The sequence below is a fragment of the Mustela nigripes genome, chromosome X, assembly GCF_022355385.1.
Source record: "Mustela nigripes isolate SB6536 chromosome X, MUSNIG.SB6536, whole genome shotgun sequence".
NCBI lineage: Eukaryota > Metazoa > Chordata > Mammalia > Carnivora > Mustelidae > Mustela > Mustela nigripes.
Window position 1 is genome coordinate 29,932,605 of NC_081575.1, and position 21,563 is coordinate 29,954,167.

At 51.0% G+C, this 21,563-nt stretch overlaps 1 protein-coding gene across 7 annotated transcripts in view; it reads left to right on the top strand.

Moving 5' to 3' along the window:
- Positions 1–21,563, top strand: part of SEPTIN6 (septin 6) — a 61,692-nt gene that overhangs the window by 36,771 nt on the left and 3,358 nt on the right. For 2 of the 7 annotated variants that reach the window (XM_059385805.1, XM_059385804.1), the window contains 7 exons: positions 1,770–1,956; positions 4,427–4,588; positions 7,626–7,722; positions 10,441–10,609; positions 13,678–13,810; positions 15,276–15,466; positions 17,157–17,217. In XM_059385805.1, coding sequence (XP_059241788.1) covers positions 1,770–1,956; positions 4,427–4,588; positions 7,626–7,722; positions 10,441–10,609; positions 13,678–13,810; positions 15,276–15,466; positions 17,157–17,217 — 1,000 coding nt within the window. Of the gene's footprint in view, positions 1–1,769; positions 1,957–4,426; positions 4,589–7,625; positions 7,723–10,440; positions 10,610–13,677; positions 13,811–15,275; positions 15,467–17,156; positions 17,218–20,230; positions 20,929–21,434; positions 21,534–21,563 lie in introns of those variants that run through there. The other 5 variants (XM_059385806.1, XM_059385810.1, XM_059385807.1 and 2 more) reach the window with 5 other exon arrangements.

Genomic DNA, 21,563 nt, shown 5'->3' on the forward strand with positions numbered 1-21,563 from the left:
CGGAGCGCCTGGGTGGCTCAGTGGGTTAAAGCCTCTGCCTTTGGCTCAGGTCATGATCCCAGGGTCCTGGGATCGAGCCCCACATCGGGCTCTCTGCTCAGCGGGGAGCCTGCTTCCTCCTCTCTCTCTGCCTGCCTCTCTGCCTACTTGTGATTTCTGTCTGTCAAATAAATAAATAAATCTTAAAAAAAAAAAGTTATGTTAAGGAGGGAAAAAAAAAGAAGCAGTGCCATAATTTGATAATTCAAATGAGCCAATCATCCAAAAATTACTTAGAGAGGTCAAAGGGGTGCAACCCCCTCCCTTGCTCCTAATTCTTCAGGAACCTTCTAAGGACCTCAGCAACCAAGAGATTCTTGGATGCTGTTCCCCTTCAGAATGATGTTTGGCTCAGAGGCATCAAAGGAAGGAAAAAAAAAAAGGATTTTATTTTTAGAATTTTCTCTGGGACTCCAAGATACCTTGCACCTGGATCTCTCCTCTGTATGTAGTGTTCAGAATCTAGGATTTAGGGGTTCTTTTTTTTTTTTGTAAGCTATTTTCCCTTCTGTAGCAGGGGGATCTTTCAGAAAGGTTCCACTTGGGAGCTGCGGCCGGTGGGAAGCATTGGCCGGGCCCTGCTCTCTTTGATTCTGTTTCTGTCTCTGCCAGCTCACCGTGCTGGGTTTGAGAGCAAACCTTCTGGCTTGGATGGTGAGGCAGCGGACAGGCTGGTGGGGGGATGAGAGCAGAGGCAGAGCTGAAGCCGTGCTGACCTAGTTAGAGCTGAGGCAGGCTGCAGAGGTGGCAGAAATGGCCCCGGAGAGAAGAGAGAAGCTTCCCAGGACAGGGAGGAGCAGAGGATTGGCTCTGGTTTCAGACACCCTGGCAAGACTTGGGGTCATAAAGGGGACTATGTGTAGAGACTGTGAGCTGGGTGTGTGTGTGTGAGTGTGTGTGTGTACATGTGTGTGGGGGTGGACAATCTTTACCAAATGTTGTCCACTTGCTTAGATTTTAAAGTCATACTCTTGGAGGAAATGAAAACCAGAAAAATATGTGGACCTTAGGGGAGCTAGTGGGCAGTGTCATAAACCCAGTGAGACTGAGCAGAACCCAGGCTGTTCTGAAAAGCTCCCCCTGCAGTGGGTCAAGGAGCGGTCCCAGCCCCCACCAGGTCCCCAGCTCCCACACTAGGCACTGGGGAGAGACGCAGGGAGCACGGACGCAGAACCAGCCTGGAGCATAGTCAGCCCACCCCCGGGACTGCCCGTGGGCCCCACGCTGCCTCGGGCCCCCATGGGGGAGAGAGGAGTGCCCTCTGTGGCCTCTGGCCCTCAGAGGGACAGTCTATTTGAGGGAGTGGTCATCCTTGGCGAGTGACAGTAAGTGATCCGATAGCCTTATTATTATTATTATTATTATTATTATTATTATTTTATGCTCCAGGGTCAGAGAAGGGATTTCTGGCAAAAGTGGGTAAGGCTTTGTGGAAGAGGAGGTGAACAGTCCATGACCCTGAGGGGTGGGAGGGCAGGACTGGGCTGAGAAGGGAGACACAGGTGGTCCAGAGCGAAGGTACGCCCGGAGCTGAAGTTGGACCAAGGAGGTGGCGGGCCCTTGGGCCCGACAGGACAGGCAGGCCAATCAATGGGATATGGAGGAACCCAACTGGATGAAGAGAGTCAGATGACCCAGGGCATTTTAAACTTCGAGAAGGGACTGTCCCGAAAGCGCAGGTTTGGAAGCAGTTGGGCCATGTCTCTGCTCTTCCCCACCTCACCCCCCAGCTACAAGCCCATTGTGGAATTCATTGACGCCCAGTTCGAGGCTTACCTGCAGGAAGAGCTAAAGATCCGCAGGGTACTGCACACCTACCACGACTCCCGAATCCACGCCTGCTTGTACTTCATTGCCCCCACGGGCCATTCCCTGAAGTCTCTGGACCTCGTGACGATGAAGAAGCTGGACAGTAAGGTACGAAGTCAGGGGTGAGGGCGGGCGGGAGGCCGGGCACATGGAAATCGCCCTTACCCGTCTCTCGGGCCATGCAGGTGCCAGATTGCAGAAGATGCTCTGGGGCCTCCTCATCTTCCCCTTCATTCCCTGATCCTCCAGAGAGATGGTGTTCTTGATCCAGCACCCACGTTGTATGCTTTGTGATCTGTTTTCCTGGTGTGGGGCATGGGTTAACCTCTGAGGGTTAAGGGTGGCTGCAAGCAAGATGGCCGCCTGGGCCTAGGGGCTCAGCCTTTGGCAACGGAGAGGTGTTTTCTTCTTTGCCCCAAGATTAACTGGCCTGTTCCAGATTGCAAGAGGGCTAGATCGGATGTGCATGTTGCAATTTAAAAAAAAAAAAAAAAAAAAGTTACTATTTCTATTATCAGTAATAATTTTAGTAACAGCAGCTAATGTTTGCTAAATCCTCATTATATGCCACTCTGAGGCAAGCACCATCTGGACGTCTCCTGGAATTCTCACAGCCCAGTAAGGCAAACACCGTCATTATCCCCCACTTACCGGAGGAGACATGGAGGCTCTAAGAGGTTAAGGGACATGCCTGTTGTCATGCAGCTGGCAGAGTTTAGATTTGAACTCAGATCCCTGGCGCCATGTTCTGTGGCCTCCAGGCCTGAGAAAGGTGGCTGCGGGAATCAGTCGTGTCCTTCCCTGAAAGGAACTCAAAAATGTAAGTCCCACGTCAGATGGAAATCAGACAAGGATTCGTCCTCTGAAAGGACTATTTACTGTACAAAAGAATAAAGGCAAGATTCCTTAAAAAGCCTAATCCAATTTCCCCCTAAAATTTCCTATGTGCCTGGCCCTGGGGCGAGTACCGTATATGCATTATTTTATTTCATCTTTCCAAGAATCCAAGGTGGTGGTTACCATTATGCCCACTTCCTCTTGAGAACACTGAGGCACAGAGAGCCAAGTGGCTTTCCCTAGGTCAGACAACTTGTAAGGAAGGGGTCCAGGATTTGGACCTGGCTGTCTCTGACTCCAAGGTATTTTATTTTGTGAAATTCAAATTTATATGCATTACTTAGTAGCCTATCCATGATAAAAAGACACTTTCAGGTCAAATCAAAATAGAAGCAAATTTTTGATTTTTTTTGCCCCAGGATGCTCACCACCCACGAGAACTGGGCTGCTCTGGAAAGGTCGCTATGCCCTGCGTGTCCTGTATAGGGCAGCAGAGAGCCACGCACCGGTGGTCTGGTGGGTGGGTTGGGTGGAGTTAATCAGCCTTTGGCACATGCTGGTCCTGAGTCCATGGGGACACCGTGGAAAGTGACAAGGAGAATTGGCTCTGTCTGCTGTTCCACCTTGGCAATGGCTTTGACCCTCCCACCACCCCCCGCTGCCCTGTGTCCTTCGAAGACTTCAAAGAACGTACCTGTAGGGTCCCATCTTTCTCTGAGCTGCGCATGACACTGGAGACAACCTTTGCGGGTACTCCTCAGGTAAAGCATAAAGCAGGCTGTCTTTAGCCTCCAAGTGTAGAGCTCCTCCTGGGGCCCAAGGACTGTCGATGATGCTTCCCATCCCCTGCCCCAAGTCTGCTGGTGGCAACACCTCTGCCCCGCACGTGAACCTGAGCCCAGGTGTGCTCTGTCTCACGAAGACACGTGCGTGTCACAATTCTTTACCTTCCCGCTGCAAAATCCCTGTCTCTCCTTGGAGTCATTTCAGGGGCCAGGGCTCAGGTGGATTGAACCTTGGTGTGGCGTTAGGCCTTTCTCCTGCTGTCGGCAATTGGACATATCCACCTGCTTGCTTTGTACAGAAATTAATCGCAAAACAGGCAGGGTAACTCTTGTTTGCATGAGGTGTCAGATCACACTGGAGACTGAGAGGGTCCTCTCCCTCCAACTGGGTTGGTTCATAAGTTTACTGCTAGAAAGGAGGTGGGTCCCTAACACACTGGGGCAAACCTGCCCCAGATAGGTTGGAACAATTTACTGTTGACAAGGAGAGGCCCCCTGCCCTTCTTGTCAAGCACAGATTCCCAACTGTCATCTTTCTGCTTGGAATCACTCAAGAAGTGACCTCGATATTAAGGTATCACACAGCTCATCTATTTGGAGCTGAGCTGGTTAAGATTCTGGAATTAGGAAGAAGGCCGAAGTTGGATCTGGATCCCAGTTCTGCTACTTACTGCTCTGTGGCCTTGGACAAGTTACCGAGCCCCCCTGTGCCTCGGTTTTCTCATCGGTAAAGTGAGAGGGGTGTCTTCAGGATTCATTGTGGTAATCCATGTAAAGCACTTAGTTCAGCACACAGCACTGAGTAAGCGACCCCCATCATCATTTATTATGCTGTGATTTGGCTACAGAGGTGGCCAGTCCTGGGCTGGTGGGTTGAGCTCGTGGGAGTCCTCTGTCACGCCGCTATCGGTCGCAGATTACCAACAGAGATTCTGCTTTGCGCCTCCCTTCTGCAGGTGAACATCATCCCCATCATTGCCAAATCAGACGCCATTTCGAAGAGTGAGCTAACCAAGTTCAAAATCAAAATCACCAGCGAACTTGTCAGCAACGGGGTCCAGATCTACCAATTCCCGACAGATGATGAATCAGTGGCAGAGATCAATGGAACCATGAACGTGAGTGTGGGCAGAGGAATTCAACTTGCTGACTTTGCTGTTTATTTTTATTATTTTTCTTCTTTAGAAAGATTTCATTTATTTGTTTTTGCGAGAGAGCAAGAGAGCATGCATGAGCAGGGGGGAATGGCAGGCAGAAGGAGAGGGAGAAGAAGGGAGCCAGATGGGAGGCTCGATCCCAGAACCCTGGGATCATGACCTGAGCTGAAGGCAGACGTTTAACTGACTGAGCTGCCCAGGCACCCCTGTGTTTATTATTATTATTTTACAAACTAGTCGAAAAATACCATCCATTTTACTGCAGTCAACTCTCCATCGTCTGAATCTCGGGTGTTTATGAGAAGGAATCCCGAACCCAAACAGCTCCTCTCCCTTATCCTTGGCTGCTTCAAAGCCTCAGAGACGCAGAGATTAATAGCCAGAGACAGAGGGAGGGAAAGGCCAACTTTAGGGAGAGTCTGGAGCCGGAGATTCGGACCTCTCCTTCCAGCCTCCTCTTTGATGCTGCTTTGGGTCTAAACCAGCCCTCCCCCCTGCCCCCGGGACTGCCAGAAAGGCAAACAGTCTTCCTCTCTGACCAAAACAATGCCATGACAACCACAGCAGGGAAAGTTGGCTGGCTTCCGAGACTCTGGATCATCGAACCCTCTCCCCACCAAGGGAGGAAAAAATGACATATAGCCTCCAATTTTTCTGGTGACTAGAGAAATGTTATTTTTAAGTTTCAGGGTGATGCTTTGCTTTATTAAGTGTGAATGAATCAAAAAGAAAAAAAAAAAACAGCATCCCGACTTGCCATCTTTCCTCTCTAATCCCACGACACTACCCCCCCCCCCCCCCCCAGAAGAATGAGTAATGTGCAAGGCCGGAGTCAAACATCTCTTCAAGCTTCTTTACAATGTGTTGATGCTGTTGCTGTGAACTCTTCAATGTTGTGATTTCAAGGAGACAGCTAATAGCTTTCAGAAAGCCTCTGCTTTGAGAATAGATTTTTTTTCTCTCTCTGTTGAGAGGCATCAGTTTTTCCTAATGACATAATGCCCGGGTATAGCCAGGCTCAGGAAAGACTGGTAATAAAAGCCATTTTTAGAAAACTTTCCAGCTGCCACTGCCCCTGAGTTATCATTACGGTATCAGCTGCTACCTTCTAGAATTTGGCAAACAAATTAGCATAGCGGGGCGACAAGTCATTGTGTCCTCCCGCCTTGGTGCCCGTCGGTACCCCCGAGATGCGTTCGTTATTAGAAGGCCCTTAGAGGAGAAAGGTCATCCAACCTCCCAACTGTAATGGATGTTTTGGAACTGGAATAGACTCATTCATGCCAACTGGGTCATCCAGACTTTTTTTTTTTTAATTTACTTTTAAATATTTTATTATTTTTATTTGTTTGAGAGAGAGACAGAGAACACAAACAGGGGGAGCAGCGGGCAGAGGGAGAGGGAAAAGCAGGCTCTTGGTTGAGCAGGGAGCCTGACACCTGGCTCGATCCCAGGACCCTGGGATCATGACCCAAGCTGAAGGCAGACGCTTTACCGACTGAGCCACCCAGGTGCCCCTATCCAACCCTTCAAAATATACTGAGAGGAATGCAAGGTAGACACAAGACAGGAAAGGTGGTGAATCTGAGAACAGACTCCCAAGAGGAGGCTTGAGAGCTTCTCAGAGTTTTTGGAGACTGGCTGTCTGACATCAGGGGACACTCCACCACTCCCTACCCACGTTTCAGGGGCAGTGCCATCCTGCTGCCATCAGAGTCTCCTTCCTGGGCCCATAGCTGCAAAGTGCCACCCCCGGGAGGGTGTTTGCTTGGAGGGCGTACCCTGACCCTACTCTGCTTGACTCTCTGTGGGTCGTCTAAACCACCCAACACTCAAGAGCAGCAGAACGCGGGCCAAAGCCCGGCCCCATGCTTTTCTGCCTTTTGTGGCTAGCTGGCTTCCAGCAGATGCCATTCAACCAGGAGGCAGCACGCGGGTGGCAGCGGGGGGCCAGGAGGGCCCGGCAGCAAAAGCACGGTGGCCTTACTGTTCCCTGGCAAGATTTGGGCCCAGGAGTTAGGGACCTGGGCGAGTCGTTTTCCCCAGATTGCAAGTGGATGAGAGTATGAGAACTGCCCCATAGTGCTGTCATGAGAAGCCAGTGAGAGCTGCCCAGCAGCGCCCTGAAAATTCCGCTTGTGGATGCTTATCAGAGCAGACTTTGCTGCTGGTTGCCAAGCGTGTGCCGTGAGAGGTCTCAGGAGCCCTGGCGGGGGCTGGGCCTTCCTTACCATGGGCAAGGGCTAGAATGACTGTGCGGTGAGCAAGAGGGGAAGCCAGTGACCCTGTTCCCTAACTAACCAAGGCCTGTGGGGAGAAATCTAACAGGCCCAAGGGAAGACAAACTGATCTTTTTTTAATGCCTTTTTTCTCTCCTTGAGTTTTTTTTTTTCTCCCTTCCTTTCCTCGTGAGCCCAGAGAAATCCCTGCCCATTTCACACAGCCCCCTCCATCACTTTCGGCTAAGAGCCAGGAATGCGCCAGAAGGTTCTCTTTCTCACTTCCTCCCCCAGTCTAGCCCTTTGCCATCGCTGCCCTCTGGCTCTTTTGTGTCTTGTGGCTGAAGCCCTGGCTCTTGGCAGGAGGAGTGGCATTTTCCCAGAAAGTGCTTAGGGGTGGATTTGAGGGTCCCCACCTGTCTTGGGGTCCTGAGCGGGAATGCCCGGATGTCCCTCCGACTTCAGTGCCCCCATTGCACCCCGTGTGTTACACACCCAACGACCCTCACAGTTCAGTCCCCTCCTAGGATCAACGCAACATTTCCCACGGCCACCCCAGCCGGTGTTCCATGTACCCTTAACCTCCTTTTTCCTCTGTCCCCACTTCAGGCACAGTGAGTGGAGTGGGAAGGGGTGGAGGGGGTTGCTGAGGAGATGCTCTGAGAGCAGCTGACAGAAGGTGACGGGAAAGTCCCCGTCAGGCAACGGTTGTATCAAGGGACCCTCGGCGCCTTTTTCTGGGAGCACTGCTCTAAGCCTCAGTTTGCCTTCTGTTCCAGGCGCACCTGCCGTTCGCTGTCATCGGCAGCACAGAGGAGCTGAAGATCGGCAACAAGATGATGAAGGCGCGGCAGTATCCTTGGGGCACCGTGCAGGGTGAGTGAGTCTCCAGGAGACAGGGCCCCTTTCCCTGTGTCCAGCCGCTGTGCGACTAGTCCCTAACTCATCCCCGGTCTCTACTCAAATGGCTGCGGCTTCCAGCAGCTCCGCCCCGCCCCCCGCCCCCAAATTCTCTGCCATGAGCGGGTCTCTTGGTCTCTAATGGAGAAGTTCCTGGAACAAAAACATTCAAGAAAACATGGGTATTGGCTTCAGGTGCGCCTAGGGCACCAGGAGACGTACAAGAATATAGTAGATGAGTAGCAGACAACCCAGAAAGCCATCTGAAATAGATCAGATGAATTGCAAAACATTCATCTAATGGGATATTAGTGGCGAAAATGAATGGATTATAGTTACTCATACACGAATGAGTCTCAGAAACATAAGACTGGGCTTAATAAATCAGAGAAGCATACATGCTGTATCGCTCCATTGGTGTGAATTCCCAAAGTAGACGACACTGAAGAAGATCGGTCTTCTTAGGAATTCATACGTAAGTGGCAAAACAGTAAAGAAAAAGGAAGGATGGCAAAGCCCGAAGTCAGAATAGTGGTTCAGCCTCTTTTCAAGTCCAGGCAGAGACACAAAGGTGCTGGTACTGTTTCATTGGAATTGTAGATACATTGGTATTCATTTTTTCTTCTTTATTTCTGTGTGTGTGTGTGTGTGTGTGTATAAATATTATACAATTTCAAAACAGACGTATATACACTCAGGAAACTTCCTTTTGTGGTCTGCCTGACCCGTGGTAAGTTACCCATGGAACTAGTCAGTTCTGTGGATACAGCAAGGCCTGGGATGCTGGCCGTGGGTAGAAGAAGCTTCTGGTCCTCCAAATCTTCAGCTCTAAGCTGGGTTTTAGAGGGGTACCATGTGCAAGAGGGCCACTGGTGTTCTATATGCTCATCCCTGCCACTGAACAAACAACCGGAAGTGGGTGGGAAGTTAATCCACTTTGCATATAAAGCTGGCATGCTTCTGGGCACACCGGAGCCTCTCCAGTGGTCGCTGGATTTTTCCATAGGTAGGACAGGACTGGTTATTGGAGCCGTGCTAGGTTTTGGTCTTCTCTGCCATCTGGGGCCAAGATGCTTTGCTAGGAACATTTGTGAATGGTTCCTGGACCCATAGTCCTAGCTGGGAATGAGTTTGTGGTCTGAGAGACAATCATGTGGAGTAAAATGAGGAGAAACCAGCCAACTGGTTCCAGTGACTTCCTGCCATTTAGATCGTGCACACCTAACCGGCAGAGGGGTTTTTGAAGGTGTTTCATGTAAGTTGCAGTTCACTGTTCTGTTCAAGTGACCTTGGAGTCAATCCTTCTGACCGGCCACCAGGCATCACTGTGCGGAGATGGAGGAAGAAGAGCTGGTCCAGAGAATTGCCTGACTGATGCTTATTTGCTTATTTAAGTAATCTCTATACCCAGTGTGGGGCTCAAACTCACGACTCCAAGATCTAGTGTTGCATGCTCTTTCAGTGAGCCCGCCCAGTGTCCCAGGGCCATGGGTCTCAAGCAGAGGGGTTATATGAGCTGACGTGAGCGTTGAAAAGGTCACTCTGTCATTTCAGACCCCCTCCCTGCCCTCACTCCCCTCCCCCAGGCCCTGGAAGACAGAACCTAGGGTGACTAGGCCAGTTTGTCATCTCAGACAGCACTGTCCCCTCATGATCAGGCCAGACACCCCCACCGTCATCCAGCGTAGGCACACAGCCCTGTGTTCCAACCACAAGTCCACTTGGCTATGATTTAGTCTCTGTTTCTGTCCTTCTCGGCCACTGCCCCAACTGCAGACCTTTGCCCTACTCCTTTGAGGGGGAGCATTTTCATTTGGGCCAGAAAGTGGGATCCGCTTCGCCCGGTCATCACTACTGCTGTCTGTCACCCTCTGCCCTCTAAAACACACGTCCTTTGAATCTCAGACCTACCATTCAGGCAAGCCATACCTTGGTTCATACCCTTCCTGGTCACTGCAGTGTACAGAGGTCCTAGTTGTTTCCCTTTATTCTTTGGAGACTTGGCGCCTGCTCAGAGCCCCCCCTTTAGCTCACCTGCATTTCATGCCCAACCGCCGCTTGCTAGCCACGTAAACTTGCCTAACGTTATTGAGACCTTGTGTGGACCCTTTCCCGATCTGCCTGATACATTCTCATTTTTCCTTCAAGAGCCTCTCTAGTGAAGCCTTCACTCTGCTGGGGCACCTTCGGCCCCCGCCCGTCCTCTGGGCTTGCACCATACAGGCCTCCGCTTTGGTAATTTTTGCATTGTATTTGCCTGTTTGCTTCCAATCTTCCACTCCACTGTAAGCTCCTTAGGGCAAGGCTCCGTGACTTCGTTTCTGAATTCCTGGTGCCTCACACAATACTGAGAGCAGAGATGCCAGAACTCTTCATGGGACGGATGGCTGAATGTGCATTTCCCATGAATGCAAAGGCGGCACAGAGCAAACAGACGTTCCCGTGAGGTGCCACGGAATGCCTTCTTAGATTTTTTTTTTTTTATGGTTTTGTAGTTTTCCATTATTGTCCGCCTTGTAACTGTTCATGTGTGTTTTCCGTGGAAAAGGGGATCAGGAGGCCAATTCGCAGGCTGTGTACACCCAGATGGAGGGGCCATGTGGCCGGGAGGCCTCTGGCCTCTCGATCGGTCCGTTTCCGCTGCTTCTGGCCCTCCTCTCAGTGCGCTTTCAACCCCCCTCCCCTGCCGTGCAGTGGAGAACGAGGCCCACTGTGACTTCGTGAAGCTTCGGGAGATGCTGATCCGGGTGAACATGGAGGACCTCCGGGAGCAGACCCACAGCCGGCACTACGAGCTTTACCGGCGCTGTAAGCTGGAGGAGATGGGCTTCAAGGACACAGACCCCGACAGCAAACCCTTCAGGTACCCCTCCAGCCAGCCTGGCCCACCCTGTGACTGTGGAAGGCTTGCCCCGGACCCTGCCTATGGGCCCGCTTGCTTCTTTGGACTCAGGCTGCCCCGCCAGATTTCTGAGCTGCTCCGTCCCCTCCTTCCCCTTGTCAAGCCCAGATGACGGGACCGGGTAGCAGTCATTGTGCACTTGTCGATGACCTTCATGCTCTTCAGGCACTGTCCTTAGTGTCTGCGTTCAAGGGCAAGGTTTTTTTCCGACCGTGGGATGTTGATAATCTCTGACATACTTCTCAAATCAGAATCTGAGATGCTTTCAGACAAGAGGAATGTTTCTTTCTTTCTTTATTTTTTTTCTTCAAGAGGCATGTTTCTGAAAGTGGTTTCCTATGCCGACAGCAGCCATCTGATCTGTCTGCATGATGTGTGACATAAGTCCCACACTGGAAATCACGATGGGATGTCCTTTATTTTACAGCTCAGTCCCCTCTTAGGAAGTGTCGGGCCTCAATTAGGAAGTGAGGGGGGTGCTTGTGGGCCCAGGTTTTCAGATGGTCCCTGAGATCCCACAGTACCTGTTCCCAGCATGAAGTCGGCCTAGGGGCAGAGCGTGGCCAGTCCTGCAGGGAGGCTTGGTTCCAAAGGAGTGGACTCGCTCCCCTTCGGGGACAGGGGCGGCTGGAGCTCCTGGGGATGGGGGAAGTTGTGCTCGCCTCTCTGGTGGGTACTCCCTCAGTTTTCCCTCTCCCTTCCTACAGCTTTATCTTTTTTTAAGATTTATTTCTGTATTTATCAGAGAGAGAGGGAGCACAAACGGCGTGGAGGGAAGGGGCAGAGGGAGAAGCAGGCTCTGCACTGAGCAGGGAGGGTGACGCGGGACTCCATCCCAGGACCCCAGGATCATGACCTGAACTGAAGGCAGACGTTTCACTGACTGAGTCACCCAGGCACCCCTCTCCCACAGCTTTAATCTGCTGCTGTGTGCCCCAGCCTGCTCATTCAGTCGTTCAGTATTCCTCCCCACCGCTGCTTTCCCGAAATTCTCTCTGCCTTTGGCTTCCCTCACACTGGCCGGGCAGGGTCGGGTCCTTCTCTCCATTTCCTCCTCTGGGCCACACTGGCAGGCACCTTTTCTTCAGCTCACTTTAAATGTTGGGGTACCCCAGGGTTCCTTCCTAGGGCCTCTGCTCCTGCCCCTCTTTCTTCTCTTGGCAGCAAGTTCTTTTTACAATCAGCCCTTCTTACTGCTTAGAAAGAGATGACTCCCATGCCGAAGTCATACTTTTGAGCCCCAAACTCATTGCTCCAACTGCCAACCAGATAGTCTGACTTGGACGCCCCATGGAGGACATACCCCCAAGTGCAGGGGTCTAAACTTCACTCCGTCTTGTCCCCTCGTAAACACACCCCTTTCCCAGGGTTCCTTGCTGCACTTCCTGGGTCCACTGTCCACCTAGTTGCCTGAGCCAAAAAACTCAAATTATTCTAACGTCCTTCTGCTTCCCTCACTGTCCTGTAGGTTCCCTCAAATCTGGATTTAAAAAAAAGATTTTATTTATTTATTTGACAGAGAGAGATCACAAGTAGACAGAGAGGCAGGCAGAGAGAGAGGGGGAAGCAGGCTCCTTGCCGAGCAGAGAGCCTGTCGGGGCTCGATCCCAGGACCCTGGGATCCATGACCTGAGCCAAAGGCAGAGGCTTTAACACACTGAGCCAGCCAGGCACCCCCCATTGTTCCTTCTTTATCCCATTTCCTCCATCCCCACCCATCTCCTCCCAACACCCCCCGCCCAGCCCACACCTGGCAACCTTATTCTCCGTATTTTTTAGATTATGTTATGTTGGTCACCGTATAGTACATCATTAGTTTTTGATGCAGTGTTCCATGATTCATTGTATTTAAGAGTCTGGTTTTTTTGTTTGTCTGTCTCTCCTTTCTCCTTGTTCATTTGTTTTTGTTTCTTAAGTCGCACGTACAGGTGAAATCACCTGGCATTTGTCTTTCTCTGACCGACTCCTTTCACTTAGGCTTCCGCCCCCCCGCCTACTCTCGGCTCCCTCTGTCTTGTGATACATGGCAAGATCTCATTGTTTTTTTCCGGCTTTTTTGTGGGAGTGAGCGATCCCGTCATTTCTTCTTTGGACTGTGGGGAAGCCTGTCCTTCACGCAACAGCCGGAGGGGTCTTTCTCATTTTCAAATGGTGTGAAGTCGGTCCTCCTGCTTGAAACCCTGCAGTGGCTAAAAGGCCAAGTGCGCAGGGCGACCTCCAACACCTGCTCTCTCCCGCTGGACTTGGGAACCTCACCTTCCTCTGCTCCAAAGCTTCTGCGATCCTCTCCGGCCATCTTGGACCCGCCCGGCTCCCCAAGTGCATCATCGTTTCTCCACATGTGCCCTTCCACCTGCTGCCCTCTTCAGAGCATGAGCCCTCCTCTTCTTCACTAGGTTGACTCCTGTGGTTTTAAAACTGAGGCTGGGGGCAGGGAGACTTGGCCTGGGCACCTCCCAGTAGACCGACCGTGAGTTCCTTGGTGGTGGGCCCAGTGGCTGTTGGCTCTAGATGCTGAATGACTAGCATAGCGTCACTTGAGCCTGTGTCTAGCACACGGTGGAGTCTCACCACATGTTTTTTTGAAATATTCTACTAATGTGGTCCATTTCGGAGCCAGGACATGGGAGCCAGGTGCAGAGGAAGGACCCAGATTAAGAGACCAGAGACCCAGCTTCTGGTTCCTGCCTTGCCTCTATCTAGCCATGTGGCCTTGAGCAAATCGCCTCACCTCTCTGGTCCTCTTTCCTCACCTGGGTCACCGGGTCAGAGAAACAGATGCTCGGAGTCACTTTTAGTTCCAAGTGTCTTGTCAGTTCCCCAGGGCTACCTCAGCCCCCTCGAGCAGCCCATGACCCTGCGGGTCACACGCCAAGCCAGCTGCCTGCAGCTTTATGGTTCTGTCTTTGCACCTCTCCCAGAATGGGGGAAAGGGGGGGTGGGGGGACCCAGGGAGGATCACTGGGGCCAGTTTTCATCGACGAAGGGCCATTCCAAAGGCAGGGGAATTAACCTGACCATATTCGCAGCTTACAGGAGACATATGAGGCCAAAAGGAATGAGTTCCTGGGGGAGCTCCAGAAAAAAGAAGAGGAGATGAGACAGATGTTTGTCCAGAGAGTCAAAGAGAAAGAAGCTGAACTTAAAGAGGCTGAGAAAGAGGTAAATGTGACCCTGACTGCCCAACAGACAGGAAGAGGGGGCTCAGCTTGGATTCAGTAGAGGCTTCTGCCACAAGGACACAGCCGGCAGGAGTCTCGAAGCTTCCAGGCAGGAATAGGGCCCGGCATCAGCAACCCTGCCTTGACTGGCACCGAGGATGCTGTGAGATCTGTGTCTTCTTGATCCCTCATTCCCCAAGGCTGGGATGTGTTCTCATTCTGTGTCCCTTAATTCTCTAGAGCCTCGCACTCCCATAGCCACTAACCACGTGTGGCTGTTTACACTTAAATGGACTAAAATGAAATAAAATGTACAACTCAGTTTCTCAGTCGCATTAACCCTGTTTCAAACGCTCAGTCCTCCTGTAGTGGTGGCTACCATATTGGAGAGCCCAGCTATGAACATGTCCATCACCGCAGAAAGTTCTATGCGGCAGTGCTGCTCAAGAGTCAAGGGAAAAGTCCATGGCATGGATATTGATTTGTTTTTCAGTTTCACTTTTTCAAAAGCAAAATGCCACCTGGTACATTGGAGGAGACACGAGGGGTTCTCAAAGATAAATGAGTGAAAGGCCAGTGAATGAAAGCCAGGTTAGAGCAAACAGATGGCCACAGCTTCCACCACTGTACCCCAGGGGACGAGTAAAAGCCGATCTGTTCAGCCAGCCTGTCATCCATCTCCCCTTACTAAGTGACAGTCCCAAACACTTGTAGGACCCGGAGACTTGTCCTCCTCTGTGGTGTGATTTGATTGCTATGGAATCCTAAATTCTCTCCAGAACCCTCAAAAGAAAGTGAGGTTATACTTGGTATTCAGGGGACTTGATCACGTTCTGGTTTGTTAGCGCAGTGGCATGCCAGAATGTTCTTACCGTTCTCCTTCGGGTGTCTGGGTTCTATCTAGGGCTAGCTGAGTCTCCCCTTGGTCAAAGCTGAGGTCTCTGCATTCATTCCATTTTATAAAATCCTTTCATCTCCTTCCATGTCTGAGGACAAGTATTTTCTTTGACCAGCTTCGGCACTGCTGAAGTTTTTCCTGCAACCCATGGTGATCCTCCTTGACCAGAGGGAGTAAGGAAAGGCAGAGGCCCCCTCTCATATTGGGCCATCTTGTCATATAATCCTCTTGAAGTATGGATTAACCTTGGGCAAATTCCTTCACTTCTCTGCCCAGTTTCCTCATAAAATACAAATAACACCAGAACGGTTCTTAATACTAATTTTTAATTAATAGACATTAATAACAGTCCCCTGACCACATTCAAGAGCAGAGACGTGGAGATGAGGTGGCAGGGGAGGGACCTACCGCAGACACCATGCCCTCTGGTGCCATCACAGCAATCCCTGGCAGAAATGTCTCCTCAGGTCCCCGCCGGTGCCGCCGGTCCCCACCTGCCCTGGACTTGGCTCCGTGAGGAGCCGCTCCCAGGGGACCTCTCCTCAGACCCCCTGTGCTTCCCTGCCAGCTGCACGAGAAGTTTGACCGTCTAAAGAAGCTACACCAGGATGAGAAGAAGAAGCTGGAGGATAAGAAGAAGTCCCTGGACGATGAAGTGAACGCCTTCAAACAGAGAAAGACAGCGGCCGAGCTGCTCCAGTCCCAGGGCTCCCAAGCTGGAGGCTCACAGACTCTGAAAAGGGACAAAGAGAAGAAAAAGTAAGTGGTGGGCTGCTCGGGGCTGTAGCTTCTCTCTCCTCCTGCTCATCCCCTCAGCACAGGGCCCGGAGACTGGGCAGGGGGCGAGGGCTGTGGGCTGACAGGTGCATTTTGCGTTTGAGTCCCTATCACTGGTCTCCGTGTCCCCTGAGTTGGGGAACTGAGAGTAGGGGCGGGCTGTGGTCCCAGGGGCCCCAGCCCCTCTGCTCAGCTGGGTGGGAAAGCCCGGCAAGGTCCAGGGAGCAGGGGAAGGAGGGACCCAAGTGGGGCAAACGGAGCATGGGAGGGGAGAAAGAAAGGAGGAAACCCTGAGATCTGCAGAATTGCAAGGAACAGGTGAAGGAAGAGGAGCACTTAGAGGGCAGAGGAGAGAGCCCGCCTTAGCAGAAGCCCCCAGGCACCCTCTTTCTCCCCAAGAGCTTGGCGCCAATGTGGCTTATGGGCCTGCTTGTTCATCCCGTGTCTGAGGCATTCACCTCCCCATGCCTCTAGCCCCCCGACCCGCTTCTCACTTAGCCGCAGCCCGCAGTTTAACTGCTTTTACTGAAGGCTGCAGCCCAGTCCAGGTCTCCCAGTTTGTGCCATCCCTCCCTCTTGGCCACATCATTGTCGGGTGGTGAGTACTTGGTGGGGAGCCCCCAGGTGCTAGTAGACTCCATGTGCCCCAACCTCAAGCTGGCAGTGACTATAGAGTCTGTCCGTCCCCCTGGTACTTGATAAGGCAGGACAGCATGGGCTCCTGCTCCCGTGCGGGCCCATAACCCTGAGCTGCCTTGTGGCTTTGCTGGCCTGAGCTCCCCATTCGGCATCCTGGAGCCAGAGGAGAGGAAAGGATTCCCAGTGGGACTTATCCAGGGGTCCCCTATGCTGTAGTTGCTTGCACAGTGTGACACAATGTGACACAGTGTGAGGAAGCCCTCACGGGGAGTCCTGGGCCACGTCCTTACCAAAGGGACCCCAGGATCTAAAAGGTGTCCACGATCTTTACCTTCTGTTCTTAGCGACTTATTCTTGCCTCAACTGATCACTTAGGAATAAAACAGTGGCTTCGGCACAACAGTGAAGTAGTTACTATCTGAACACACTCAGTGCCCCAATCCAGTTATTCAAAACTATAATTTGAACATTGTCACCCATGAGCCCAGAAATTTGTGTTACTGAGTCCCCAGACTCTGTGTCAGATTCACGGACTAATGAACTTGTTTTGGTGTTACCTGATGGACAAAGTTTAACTAGCCAGAAAAAAGCGTCTTTGGACACGCTGTCTGTGAACTGATCTGGGATTGTGTGTGAGTCACACCAGCAAGAATGGGTTCCTATTTTTAAGATTGGGAAAAACTAAATCTGTCCTCCAGCTCTAACCTCACAGCCTGACACTAAACTGACACTAAACTGTAAATATTCCCTATTCCGACGCTCACTTGAAGTTCCTCCCAGACCAGGCGCTCCCTCCTAGTGGTCTCACGTGGACAGATCCCCCCTCTCCCGCTCCAAGCAGAAGACCCTCCATAGCGGGACATGTCTTCTCCAGAGGTTAAGAAAGAGTGCCCATGGTTCAGGGGTCCGTACCCACCCACCCTCCCTCTCCCCCAACCCCACTCTTCCTCATTTCCTTTGATCGCTAACCCTTCATTGTTTGCGTCAACTCATAAAATTGGATTTGTCCTCAAGCTCACTCTCTCTTCATCAGCTCTTACTGTTTTACAGTTAACTCTGCTGTTTGCCGCATGCTGCATGAGACCCAGGTCCTGGTAAGCTTTATTAACTCTCAGTAGAACTGGCGGTGGCTTCTAGAACACATCTCCCCAAATCCCTCTCTCCACTCAACACGCATACTCAGTCACCAAAAAGCTGCTTCACGGTCCTAGCTCTTGTGACTGACAGCATTAAGCAACACTTTGCTGTAGTCTCCAGGGTACGTGTGGAATGTTGGCCTGCATGGGGACAAGCGGAGTGTTTTCAGACTTGCCGCTGCGACGGCTGGGTAGCCTAGGTGGATTCTGTGACGGGTAGCTGAGGTGTCAATTGTAGCTGTTTCTTTCTCTTAAAAATGCCCTTAATCATCACTTTCAGAATTAACTAATGGGTAGTGATGAGGGAGATTAATGGGCTCGCTGGTCTGTCCTGTAATGTCAGGGTTGACATTGAACCCCAGGTTTGGGACTGTTCCAAGTCAACAGAAACTTGCTTCTCTGTTTCCCTCTGGTGGCCGTTTCTTATCCAAGGGGTTCAAGTTCTCAAATTTGCCTTTGGCTCTGTGCCCACCCCCCTCCCAAAAAAAAACATAATAAAAATGGAAGAAAATGAGGTTTAAGATATTATAGAGATTTCCTTACATGTCATTCTATAAAGACCAGCTGCCTGAACTCCTTCGATAAGAAGGCAAGTAGGCAAACTTTGGCAGCATGGATTCCTGAGGGCTGGTATGTCTGTGGAGTGAATACAGTCCTTGGCATCATGTAGTTTATAAGTTAATTATAGCAATGGTTAAGCACCTTTTATCTATTCTTCTAGACTCTGTGAGTAGCAAGGGAACATAAGTATATGTTTCACAGAATTAGGCATACTGCTATTTTGTTAAACTTGGCCATAGAAGCTTCCAGACAAGAACAAGAGAAGAGAGTATAATGTAACCCTGTGTGTCCACAGCCCGGTCCCCCCAAAACTCTCCAGATATGGCCAATGCCATCTCATCTGTTAATCCCAAACCTGCTGGATTCCTGTAAAGCAAAAGCCATATCATTTATCTGTCAGTACTTATGCAGGGGTCTCTAAGAGATGATGACTCTTAAAAAAAAAAAACCCATAACCACACGCCACTGTTACCACACCTACAAAATGCACAATTTGTTACCATCACATTCTAGCCAGTGTTCCGAATACCCCGGCTGTCTCATAAACGCCTTCTGCATTTGGCTTGTCTGGATCACGGAATGTAAACTATCAAGAAGGCTTCTCCCCACAATGTAGTTTATGATTTAAATGGACAGCCTGCTGTTATTCACCAAATCCGTGGCTGGCAGTATCGGTCTGGGGACTTCAGGCAGCTGGCAAGACATTCTAATTTCAAGCAGATCTCCAGGAGGAAGTCCCCAGAGGCTTCTGAAACACAAGGCCCCTGAAATTTGGCCAAAGGAAACAACCCTAAAAGAATAATGCAATAATTTATTGTCTGGCTTAAAGGCAAGTCTTGGAGCCCCTATTAGTTGATGGGTATGAAGCTGCAGATCTCCATTTGGGAAGACTTAGAATTCCTAGAGCGTCTGTGACTGCTGTGGCTCTCATGCCTCCAGCAAAGTGTCTGACGCCTCTAGGGGCTCTGCGTATTTGCCTCCCTGTTTTCAGGGAGGACCGCAGCAAAGACGAATCCTGGTGGGTTAGACTTTGGTTGACTTTGGTTGCAGTGCCCAGGGCCTGACACAGTTTGGTTCATGTTTTCCTGGGTAAATCATTGTTAGTAGCCATTACGAAAATGAATTCTGGCAAAACTATAATTAAAGCCATGCTGTGCAAGTGAGAGACAGTTGGCAACCAGTGGGAACAGCCCACCCCAACCCCACGTAGATCAGCTTTTCCTGGCAGGCTTCTCCCCAGCAGACTGCGAGGACAGTCCCAAACCAAGTAAGGGTGGGGGGCTGGGCTCCAGGGCATCTGAAAGCCACAAGGGCAGCCTGTCCCCTCCTCCAAAGCCCTCATTCGAGGGGCAGATCACAAAGGCCACCCCTCATTAACTGCAGCACGGGCAAGGGGAGGCTCGCTGTTCCTCCCTGGTTTTGAAATGTCTGGAGGCTCTAGGGGCCCACAGTCTGCACTTGCAAGAGATATTCCTCTGGGACCCCTACACAGTTGCCCATACTGTTATCTCAATGGTTTCTGGCCCCTTGGCCCGTGGGGTGTGTGTGTGTGTGTGTGTGTGTGTGTGTGCGTGCGCACACACAGGATGTGGACAGGATACACGTACCAAAATATGTCCGCCCGCCCACACTGCCCCGAGCATAGGCCGTCGCCATGTTGTTTAGGTCTCTCCTCCCCCGGGAAGTAGACAAAGACTAGAATAAGGGGTGAGCATTTGTGTGGCATTTTAATACTTTCCAAAGCGTTTCTCCAGACGACATATTATTTTCCCCTTGCAACAATCCTGTGAGGCAGAGAAGAAAAGAATAGTCTTTAGTTTGCAAGACAAATGGATGAAGGAGTGGGGAATTTCAGAGGCTTACCGAGGCTCCCAAAATAGTGGCAGGTAGTGTGGTCTGGACCCTACTGCACACCCCTCAACCATCTCCAGATACTTCCCAGTCCTGCCTCAGGGTACCAGTTAGTTAAGTGGGGCTGCTCCAGAGTCTACCTGAGGAGAAACCTCCACCCCCTCTACTTTCCCTGTGGGACAAGGCAAGCCGTGGCCAAGAGCCTGGCACTCTGCCCAGTGGCCTGAGGCCCCCTGGTTGGAGATTTGCTGACTGGACTCCTGTACAGTGTCTTGGGGCAGGGCATCAGGGCCTAGTAATTAAGAAGAGAGAAATTATTCTTTGGCTGTTGGTAATTATTTTGCTTAGCTAAAGCCACTCTCCTGTCACTCTGAGAGGTATGGGGGTATGTGAGAGAGAGAGCATGTTTCCAGGAGCCAATGCAATAAGACCTTATTCTAACATAGCTATATCCTAATTTATCCATTAGCCATCACGACAATTTCCTTCTAACCTTTTGTTGTTGTTGTTGTACATTAATCCATCCATTCATTAACCCAACTTCTCTTTTCATTTTCAGTTTGGGCTTCCTGTAGACGCCCTTTTCCTGCGCAACAGAGCTGGGCCTCCCTTTCTCTAATCTCCCCTTAACACGCCTGAGGGGGCACACAACCCATGCCCTCCCCCCTTTTCCTGCCAAAGTTTATAGAAGCCTGGGAGTCTGAGGATGGTGTCTGGCCTCTGGTCAAGAAGCCAGCGGTCACGTGGCTTGGAAGTGGAGATGCCTCCTGCATCCCAGTCCCTGCCCCTCCCCACCACCGCCAGCCACTCCCCCGCCATCTTTGCCAGACTAGAACATGTTCGAGGGTCCCATCTCCTACTCTCCACCACCAGCTTCCCTGTTCGAATTCTGATTGCTGCTTGTTTCCCTGAAGTATTTGCCTCCACCGTGGCTGCATAAGCGCCAGTGAGTCCCAGTTAGTCCCCACGCACTGGGCTTCCCTGACCCCCTCCTAACCCCCAACAGGAGCCATGGCCCCTTCTCAGAGAGCTCCAAAAGGAGATCCTCTGGTGCCTTTTTCTTCAGGCCTCTCAGCCCCGCCTTTTCCAGTTTTGAGTTGCTCCAAGTAAGTTGTACTCAAGTTGTGTTAAAAATCCAGAACCAAGTCCTTTCCAGAAAACATGACTGCTGAAGAAAAGAACATAAATCTCTGCTCTCTCTAATTCCAGATAACCCACAAATGCAGAAGGGAGAATAAACCTGAATGTTATTATCAACCTAGTGTCTTCAATGATAGACTTCTGGAATTCTGAGGTGTCTCAGTATCTCCGTTCTACTCAGGCAGGCCTAGTTGCAGGTTCATGCTGGAAACTGCCAGACTGCAAGGTCAAAGAAGCAATGTTTTCAGCTTTGCTCTGATGCGTCTTCCAGTCTTTAGTTGGTGCATAGGATGAATTTTAACCTGTGTCTCCCCCCCCACCCACCCATAAGAAGAGGCGAGACTGTCTGCTGGGGAGGAGAGAAGAGGGGTTCTGTCTGGGAAGGTCCCTAACTTTATCTGGATGTGATATTTAAAATGTAGTTCAGCCCCAATTTTTATAATGGGCCTATGGGATAGTGGCTTTGGGAACCCCTTTGAAGTAGAGAGCCCTCCACTGTCAGGGCCACAAGGTACAGCATCCTTTGGTGTTTGGCCAGTGAGAGAGGAAGCAAGAGACCGAGCTGAAGGTCACGTGGCAATGATGTGTGGCTAATGCGCCGTTTCTCTGCCCTTCCTTTGCAGTAATCCATGGCTGTGTACTGAATAGTATTCCCCGCTACAGCTGGACTGGACTCCATTTAGCCTTTTAAGCCAAGGTTCCTATTTTAACTGACAGCTTTCCTTTGGGGGAAGGGGCAGACAGTACCCCCC